The sequence below is a fragment of the Mandrillus leucophaeus genome, unplaced genomic scaffold (genome assembly GCF_000951045.1).
Source record: "Mandrillus leucophaeus isolate KB7577 unplaced genomic scaffold, Mleu.le_1.0 Scaffold651, whole genome shotgun sequence".
Taxonomy (NCBI): Eukaryota; Metazoa; Chordata; class Mammalia; order Primates; family Cercopithecidae; genus Mandrillus; species Mandrillus leucophaeus.
Window position 1 is genome coordinate 318541 of NW_012107042.1, and position 9947 is coordinate 328487.

Sequence of the window (9947 nt, forward strand, 5' to 3'; positions counted from 1 at the left end):
GCGGTCGGCGCTCCGGGAAGTGGAACGGGCTGGGCGGGGTCAGACTACCCGAGAAAACAGGGGCCAGGGCGGACAGGGGCCCCTGGAAAGGCAGAGGCAGGAGCTGGGGCCGCGCGGGTCTCCAGTCTCAGCCGCAGGGGAACCGCACCTGCTCAGGCCCAGTTGTTCACGGCTGTTGGGCACCCACTGAAGGCTCCTGTTGGAGATCCTGGGAAGGTGGTCAGCGGTGACCTGTCCCCTTCTGCGGGTGTTATATGGCTTCTTGCTGCCCCTGGGAATCTTAGTCTTTCTACACCTGGGAGGTCTGCGGACCTGGGGCTGACCGCGAAAGGGGCTTGTGGTCCCTTGCGGGGAGTGTTGGAGGGGGATGACTATCACTATCAAGACTTCAGTGGCTCTGGGACTGGCCATTTGCCTCACTTCTGTGTGCCTCAGTTTTTCCCTCTCTGCAGTGGGAATAACACCAGTGCACACCCCATTGGCTAGCTGTAAGGATGAAAGACTGTGACAAATGTAAAGGATCAGATCAGCTCGTGGGGCATTAGTAAGTGCTGGTAATTGTGGACGGATCGTGATTCATGAAGCCAGAAAGCAAGGGCAAGTCCTCCTTTAGTGTCGAGAAGTTTTTGTTTTTGTTTTTTGGAGACGGAGTCTCACTCTGTCACCCAGGCTGGAGTTCCTGTGGCATGATCTCGGCTCACTGCAACCTCTGCTTCCTGGGTTCAAGTGATTCTCCCGCCTCAGCCTTCGGAGTAGCTGGGATTACAGGCACCCACCACCACGCCCAGCTAATTTTCGTATTTTTAGTAGAGACGGGCTTTCACCATGTTGGCCAGGCTGGTTTTGAACTCCTGACTTCAGGTGATCTACCTGCCGTGGCCTCCCAAAGTGCTGGGATTACAGGAGTGAGTCACCACGCCCAGCTGGTGTAGAGAAGTTTTGACTGGCCCATTCCGCTCAGGAGGTCCCAGAGGTAGGAAGTAGAACTACAAAAACAGGGCCATGAACTCCCTGTGGCCCATCTCGCCCCAGTGGGAATGTCCAAGCTGGACCAGCCCTTAGAGGCGACTGTGCCCATTTTCAAGAAGGGAAGGTGGAGGGCCAGGAAAGGGAAAGGTTTGCCAGAGAGGTCAGGCCGAGAGTTGGACAGAGCTGGGATGGCCTCCTGACTGGTCTGACTCCCTGGACCGTGGGGCTTCTGTGAGCCACCTTTGGCTTCAGCCAGGAGGGGCCTCTGCCAGATCTCCGATGCTATTTGGAATGTGCCCAGTGTCGAGCCAGGCCCCACTACTGCTTCGTGGATGGGACTGTCACAATACCCTGACAATGTTGTGACATACCACCCTGTGTTACAGATAAGGAAACTGAGGCTAGAGACCTTAGGAAATGATTGCCCAGCATCACCTAGAACTTCACCGTTGGCCCAACCAACCCTACACCACCAGGCAGAGGCCAGTCCTGCTACTGCTGGGGTGCCGGCAGGGCTTAGCTGGCGGTGACATTCGGGGCCCTGGCCACTCTGGGAGAGAGGCCTCGTGGCTTTCATATCCTCTCTTCTGAGGTTCCAGAGCGGCCTCTGGTTCCCTTGGGGGCTCAGGAGGCCCATTATACTCAAAGATAGAAAGAAGAGGGGATACATTTGGGTTTTGTTTTTTTTTTTTTCTCTTCCAAGTGGGTACAGCCAAAGGACAGCCCTCCAGAGCTGGCTGTGGTCAGGGCTGTACATGCCCAGCCATATTTCTAAACTTACCCCTTTCTGGAACTTACAGCCCAGATAGCTGACCACAGATGTGGCTGGGGATCTCCCCAGCCAAGCCCAGGGGAGAGAGAAGAGGGAGGCCAGAGGCCCCCAAGGGAGTGGCTGTGCAGCTCAGGGTGGGGCTTTTCTGGGCTTCCAGGCCGCACTGGGTTTGGGTGTGTGTGTCTTGGGACCAGAGAAGGGTCGTCTGAGTCTGGACCCAGGCCTCCCTGAGCTGATCAGGACAACAGGCTGTGGTATCATTCCCGACCTGTAAGGCAAGCCTGGAGGCTGGCGCTGTTGTACCCACTGAGTGATACAAACACTGAGGCTGAGGGGTCAGCTAGCCCCAGGCACCTGGTGCGGAAGTGTTCCTAGGCTGTCCACATAGCAGAGCTAGGCCGATCTCTCTTCCTGCGAACTCTGGTTCTGAGTGAGGGAAAAAGTTTGAGCAGCTTCGTTTATTAAGCACTTAACAGCGTTCTAGGAGGCCCGGTGCACCTGGAGTCTCTTTATTTCATAGCCGCACAGCACAGGGAGAGGGGAAACTGCATTTCCCATATACAGATGGGGAGACTGAGACATGGGGAAGTGAAAAGACTTGCCCCAAGTCTTGCACCACAGAGGTGGAGGAGCTGTGATTCACCCCGTAAGTATTTGTTGAGCGCCTACCGTGTACCAAGCACTCTTAGGTGTTGGGGTCTCGTGTGGCTGACAGAGAGGGAAATGGACAAGAAATAGAGTCAGTTTTAATGTATCCTGGAAAACAAGGGCTCTCATGAGAGGTGCAGGGGGCAAAGGTGAGGCTGTGTTGGGCAGGGCTGCTATTTAGAATCTTGTGTCCAGGACGCCCCTCCCTGGAGGATGGCATTTCAGTGAAGACCCGAAGGAGTCAAGAAACAGAGCTACAAGAGGGAAGAGTGTTCCAAGTGGAGGGAACAGCAAGAGCAAAGCTCTGCAGTGCCTGCGATGCCTGGTGTGTGCAGGATGGATCGAGGGGTCATGGGGAGCACGTGGTGCAGGGCCTGGAGGCCGTTGTCCTGTGGGCTTGGCTTTGACTCTGAGGCACCTAGGACGGTCCTGAGCAGAAGAAAGACGGGATGCCCTGGCTCCCTCTGGCTGCTGCTCTAAGGGGAGCAAACTGTGAGGACCAGGACAGAGCAGGGAGGTGGTTACTTCACTAGTCCAGGCACTGCAACGAGGCGTGGGAGAAACGCCTAAATCCTGGACAGATGTGGAAAGAAGCATGGCTGTGACTTGCTTTTGGGTGATGAGAGGAAGGCTTGAGCTCGGGCTTGTCTGATCCCACATCCCCGTTCTGAAATGCAAGCTTGTCATCACTTCGTAGATGGGGAAACCAAAGCACACAGCCTGTAGGCAGCTAAGCCAGAATCAAGCCCCTAGCCTCCATCTGAGGATGATTTCTGAAAGTTGGAGGCAGCTGGAAGAGACCCCCCACCTCCTGGGCAGCCCCTTCCTCAGCCTTCCCTCTCCCTCACAGGCAGGGCTGTGTGTCCCACTTGCTGTAAGGGAAGGGACACTTGAAGGTTGCAGAACCGTGGAACTTTCTGCATCCTCCCTAACCCCCATTTTGCAGACAGGAAGACTGAGGCCCCAGAGAGTCAGCTGCTGCCCCTGGCCTCCCTCAGCACCCCTGGATGCAGTGGAGCTGAGACCACAGCCCCAGGCCTTGGGAGGTGCTCAGATCACAGCCCCAGTATGAGGCCCCTGGCTGTGTTGGGCTGGGCTAGACCAGAGTCCTCTGGGGAGGGGAGGGACCTATGGCTGAGCCTCTCCAGGCTCACAGCTCCCTCTGCCTAATCCACCAATGAGCCACCAACATGTGGCTCCTCTCTGATCCAGGCTCTACTTACAGAGGTGCCGGAAAAGCCAGCCAGGGTGTCTGCTTGTCCTTGTCCAGGGCCACCGTTCCGGCAGCCTGGGCTCTGCCTCCGTCTGCCTCAGTGTCCTCATCTGTATATTTTGATCCGCCAGCTCTTCTTGCAGGGTGGGTGTGGGCCGAGTGGAGAAAGCAGAGGTCAACACCTTCTGCAGACTCCACATCTCCCAGAGGTCTTGCCCCTGTCGCCTGTCTGCAAGCTTTGGTCTTTCTCTGTGATCGCCTCCCCTGACAATTTCGTGGCCCGCTTTGGTCCTGAGGTTGGGGAGGGGCAGAGAGAGCATGGGGGTACAGAGACCCAGGGACGGGTTCCCCACGAGCAGAGTAGCTTTAACTTTTCTCAGACCAGCCACATGATGCTGGTGGGGTGCTCACGCCCAGGAGGGAGGAGGGTGGTGGTGATCGTCCCGGGACAGGTGAGGTCTCTGGGGCAGAGATGTCGGGACTGGCGTAAGATCACCTGGCAGAGTTGAGACTGGAACTGAGAGCCCTGCCCTGCCCTAGGCTTGCTCCTGCGGCTCCCAGGTGACAGGTACTGACCCCCTCTGTACTAGTCTGAGGTCTGGAGCTCTCAAGGCAGCTCTTAGAGCCTAGCCCAGATAAGGGCCTGGGGCCCGGACCAGGCCTAGAGACTGTGCGTGTGTCGCTGTGAGCTGAGACAGCAGGATCCACGGTGCCCAGAAATGAAAGCGTGGCTGACAGTGCTGCCCTGGTGTCCTGCTGTCCCATCATGGGGGCTGCGGGCGGCCAGTGGAGGCTTCTGGGCAGGTGACCTTTGAGCTCACCTGGAATGAGAAGGAAGGGTTCCCGGAGGCCCCAGGCAGAAAGGTGGCAGGCAGGGGAACAGCCACCAAAGCAGGGTGGCCAGAGAGGCAGCTGGACCCCAGGCACGTTTAGAAAGCTGTGTCCACAGCCCTGCCGAGGGTCAGGTCAGATGAGAAAGGCAAGGCGAGGAGGAGCCAAGGACCTTGGTCAAGCTTTGGGGACTTGGGCATCTTCCTGGGATCTCCAGACAGGTTTGGGGCAGGACAAGGAGTTGAGCGCGAGAACCGGTATTGCATTTATGGGCTGTGTTGTGGGTGTAGACACTTGTGACTGGGTGGCCTTTGAAGGCCCTCCAAGGTGGGGTTCAGGCCCTGGCCGGATGCTCTGAGGTTGCCGCCCAGGAGCCTGGCTCCTCGCCACCCACTGCCATGTGGTCTGGCCCAGGTAGGGTGTCCATTTAAACTTGATCTTTTCCTCACATGTAGCCCCACCACCACTAGGGCCACCCCAGATACCCTCTGTTCCCCTTTCAGCCTGAAGACCCTCCTTTGACTCAGCCCTGTCGCCCATCAACTCCACACACCTCCCTGACTCTCATTCCGGGTGAGCCCAACCATGACCTGTCCAGAGGCCTCCCCTGACCGCCCGAAGCCCCCATGATGGGAGCAGGACACCAGGGCAGCACTGTCAGCCACGCGTTCATTTCTGGGCACCGTGGATCCTGCTGTCTCATCTCACAGTGACACAGGCACAGCCTCTGGGCCTGGCCCAGGCCCCAGGCCCTTATCTGGGCTAGGCTCTAAGAGCTGCCTTGAGAGTTCCAGACCTCAGACTAGAACAGACGGGGTTAGTACTTGTCACTTGGGAGCCACAGGAGCAAGCCTAGGGCAGGGCAGGGCCCTCAGTTCTCCAGTCTCAACTCTGCCAGGTGTAGATCCTACGCCAGTCCCGACACCTCTCTGCCCCAGAGACCTCACCTGTCCCGGGACGATCACCACCACCCTCCTCCCTCCTGGGCCTCAGTTTCCCCATCTGTACATGGGGCTGTGAGAATCCTCCCTGTTTAATGGGATGGTTGTGAGGATTGTCGTGTGGAGAGAGCAGAGCACAAGCCTGCCCCATCCTGGGGCTGCACACGCTTGGGCCACCACCGTTCCTGTCCTGCTGTCTCCTGGGAGCCACAGCCCGAGGTGCGGGCCCGGCTGTGGGAAGGCCGGCACGCTGGTCCAGCCAGTTGTCCACAGGTCTGCCGCAAGGCCCTAGTGTGTGTCTGGCAGAGACAGAACAGCAGTTGTTTTAGTTGGACAAATATTTCTTGGGTGTCTACCCTGAGCTGGGTGCCTGGAATATGGTAGTGGCTGAGCTGTGCGATCACTGAGGGCCAATGGGAAGCAGAGGCCTCCCAGGGTCAGGCCCATCCACGGCCCAGGTGGCTACTCCAGAAACGCTGACGCAAGGCGTGCACAGAGGAGCAGAAATGAGCTTGCCAGGCTTCTGGTGTCTACCTCCCTGCTCTGCAGGGACTGTGCTGGAGCAAAAGCTGAGCTCTTTTTGGTGGCTTGCAGGGCTCTGTGTGGTCTGGCCCCAGGATCTCTGACTTGGCTTCCCAATCCTCACCCCCGGCTTGTTCGGGCCCAGCCACTCTGGCCTCCTTGCTCTTCCTTCAACCTCCTATCCCAGGGCCTTTGCACATGCTGTTCTCGCCAGTGGATGGCTCATACCCCACATCTCCTTTGGGGTCCCTGTATGCCCTCTTTACAGTGGCAGCCCTGCCCCTCCCCACCCACCCCTCCTCTGCTGTGTAGTGATCCTTGGCACCTGTCAGCTTATCACCTGTGATGTATGTATGTATGTATTTAGAGACAGGGTCTCATTCTCACCCAGGCTGGAGTGCAGTGATACAATCATATATCACTGCAGCCCCAAACTCCTGGGCTCAAGTGATCCTCCGGTCTCAGCCTCCCAAATAGCTGGGACCATAGGTGTGTACCGCCATGCTCAGCTACCCTTTTTTTTTTTTTTTTTTAGATGGAGTTTTGCTCTTGTTGCCCAGGCTGGAGTGCGATGGTGCGGTCTCGGCTCACTGCAGTCTCCGCTTCCCGGGTTCAAGTGATTCTCCTGCCTCAGCTTCCCAAGTAGCTGGGATTATAAGTACCCGCTACCACGCCCAGCTAATTTCTGTATCTTTAGTAGAGATGGGCTTTCACCACGTTGGCCAGGCTGGTCTCGAACTCCTGACCTCAGGTGATCCGCCCGCCTTGGCCTCCCAAAGTGCTGGGATTATAGGAGTGGGTCACTGTGCCTGGCCAACTTTTATTTTTATTTTTGTAGAGACTGGGTCATCATGTTGCCCAGGTTGGTCTCCAGCTCCTGGGCTCAAGCGATCCTCCTACCTCTGCCTCCTAAAGTGCTGGGATTACAGGCATGAGTCACCGTGCCCGGCCCCTGTATTATTTATGATTATATTACTTATTATGTGTCTTCCTCAGTAGGTAAGATCCATGAGGAAGAGTTTCATCAGTTTTGGTCACTGCTGCCTGCCCTGCAGCCCAAACCCTGCTGGAACATAGTAGGCCCTTCATGAGCCTGGGGTAATTAAATGGCCAGGTTAGGTAGGCAGCTCCCTTGGTGACCGGGTCAGTCTCAAAATAGCCTCCTCTCTCTGCTCGCCTGTCCTGGGTGAGTTGAATTAACCCCAGCAGGTGGGGAGCCAAGAACCACATCCCTTGCTCTGCAGCCAGGACAGGCGGCAGTGGCCACAGCTGGGCCTTGGCCAGGGTGGCAGGCACAGTCCACAGAAGGACAGTCAGGCCCACAAGGAGGGGGCAGCAGGGCCGGTGCGGGGGCGGGGCTGCAGGCATGAGGGGAGTGGGGCTGGGGAACCCTCAGCTGGGTCTGGCAGGAACGGGGAAAGGGCATCGGTCAGAGGGAAATGCCTAGGCGATGGCAGATGCAGGACGTAGCAGGTGTGTTGGTGGAGCAGAACGAATGGCTGTGGCTCAGGACCTGCAGGCCTGGGCTCCAGCGTCATCTCGGCCTGCTGTGTGACTTGGATCCCTGGATCTCAGTAGTTCCTCCTCTGGAAATGGGGAGATGAATTGTAGCCATCTCCTGAGGCTTTGGGGAGAATCAAAGGAGAGACCAAGGGCCAGAAAGCCTCCTTGCTGCCGTTGGCCCCGGTTCCGGTGGCCCTGGACTAGTGGTTGGACCTCTTGGCCCGTCAGCCTTCCCCTCGTGTCACCCAGCGCAGGCTTTAGGGGCAGATTCTCTGGGGCTTTGAAGTTAAAGCACGTGAAACACAGCGTGCTTTTAAAGAGTGGAGAAAGACACGTGGCGATGAATGTCTTCTTTTAGTGCCAGCGTGTTGAGTCTCCCACCTTGGAACCTTTGCCCTGGCCATGCCCCTGCACCACCTTCCCGGCACTCCCCTCTCAACTCAGAGGCTTCGGGGAGAATCAAAGGAGAGACGGAGGGCCACTGAGCTGGGCACGGTGACTTCCTCTCCATTGGAGGGGCCTCCCTGACGGCCCCCTCCCAGCTTGTTTATTTCATTCACACACTTGGCGCTCCCTGAAACTAGAAACCTCAGTGTTATCCTAGACTCCCCTTTCCCTGCTCGACCACATCCGAGCCATCAGTAAATCCTGCTGGTTACACTTTCAGATACCATCCAGTGAAAACACTGCTCCACACAGCCACACTGCCCCCGCCCTGGTCTGTGTTCCATCTTCACCCTCCGGGCTCCCTGCCCCTGCTCCCCATCCGTTCTCCCCACAGTGGCAGCAGGATCCGTGAATCGCATCCGTCCCTTTGCTGAGGGGCTTCCAGTGGCGCCCAGCTCAGAAGGCTTAGGAGGCTCTGCAGGACCTGCCCTATCACCTCCCTGCCCCCATCTCTGCCCTTCCCCTCGCCCACCCCACTCCAGCTGCCCCTCATTCAGGCCCACTCCTGCCTCAGAGCCTTTGCACTGGCTGTTCCCTCTGCCCAGAACACCGTTCCCTCAGAATGGCTGGTGCCCTCTCCTTCCTGTCTTCACCTGCCCCCATTCCCTGGCATCCTACCCATCCACTTGCTTTTCATGTTTATTCTTTCTCCCGTTTCGGTTTCATGGGGGTAGGACTCCTTGTCTGGCTTGTTTGCTGCTATATTCCCAGCATCTGAAACAGTACCTGGGGCTCAGGAAACATTTGGTGGATGGATAAGTGGATGGGTGGGTCGATGGATGCATGGGTAGGTGGACAGGCAAACAGATGAGACACTGAAAACTGTGGTTAGGAAAAACTTCAGTTCATTGTTTGCCCAGCAGGAGTTTGGGGTGGACTGGTGAGCTCCAGGCCTGGCAGGCCTGGTGGAGTGTGAAGACGCATTTGTTACTGTCTCCCGTGTCCAGCGTCATGGACTCTGCCACGGGCCTCTGATCTTGCCTGCTGCATCTCGGTCAGGGTCCAGCAGGTGGTCCTGATGCGTGGCACAGCGCTGCCTCTCTTGTCTCTTCATGCTCTGCCTTAGTCGCAGATTTGCTGAGCCCTGTTCTGTGTCCCATGCTGGGTCCTGGGGCCAGATCCGGGGGTGTGGTGGGTTGGGGATGCAGAGAGCAGGGCTACAGAAGGGGTGGTAGGGCTCTGGGATGCTAAGACTGACGTAGTAGCAGAGGTTCAGGTGTTCTAAGCACTGCTGTAAGCATGTCACAGAGGTTACCTCATTTAATTCTCCAAACCACCCTATGAAGGACATTTTATTGTATCCCCACTTTATGGATGAGGGGACTGAGGCGCCGAGAGGTTATTCAGGATTTAGCTGTAGCAGTTGAATGGCCCCCGATGCCTGTCCCTCCACCCCAGCCTCTGCCCCTGAGTCCACTGGGATGGGAGTCAGCATAGGCTTACTTGTCTCCACAACCCCCAGGATGTCATGACCGGGCCGTCCTGCTCTATGAGTACGTGGGCAAGCGGATCGTGGACCTGCAGCACACCGAGGTCCCAGATGCCTACCGTGGGCGTGGCATCGCCAAGCACCTCGCCAAGGTAGGGTAGGCAGGCGGCAGGGCCAGGCGGGAGCGGGGACGTGGGGGCTGCCACCCTCCCTCAGAGGAGACGGTGGCCCTGGTGGCCAGTTCAGCCTGCTTCTTGGCCCTGGGTCCTCTCCGGGCCGGTGGCAGCCTTTCTGGGCCCAGGCTCCTGTTCAAGACCCTGGCGTGGCTGAGCCTCCAGGATCCTTACACACCTCCTGTGTGGCAGGTGCTTCGTGGGAGCCCCATTCCTGCCCCCAGCCCCTTCATCCTCAGGGAATCCCAAATCCCAGGCTGTCTGAAGAGAGGTTTGGGCTTGGGGAAGGGAGTTACAGCCAGAGCAAAGCAGGCCCCGAGGGCTGCTGCTGGGACTTAGCTGGGCCCTCGGCAGGCTTCCCTCCTCCACCCCCACCCCACCAGGAGAATTGCAGGCAACCTTTGCCCTCCGTGCTGCCTGGGGCATGGGGGCTTGTACCTCCCTGGGGAGAGGTGATGTGTTTTTTCCTTGTGTACTGGACCAGTCTGTGGGGATCATC

The 9947-nt window shown here is 57.8% G+C and overlaps 1 protein-coding gene across 1 annotated transcript in view; it reads left to right on the plus strand.

The window, feature by feature from the left end:
* The first annotated feature begins 7346 nt into the window (after positions 1-7346).
* Positions 7347-9947, plus strand: part of NATD1 (N-acetyltransferase domain containing 1) — a 5598-nt gene continuing 2997 nt past the window's right edge. Inside the window, exons 1-2 of the mRNA XM_012001183.1 lie at positions 7347-7362; positions 9309-9427. Of these exons, the coding sequence (XP_011856573.1) occupies positions 7347-7362; positions 9309-9427 (135 nt within the window). The remainder of the gene's footprint in view (positions 7363-9308; positions 9428-9947) is intronic.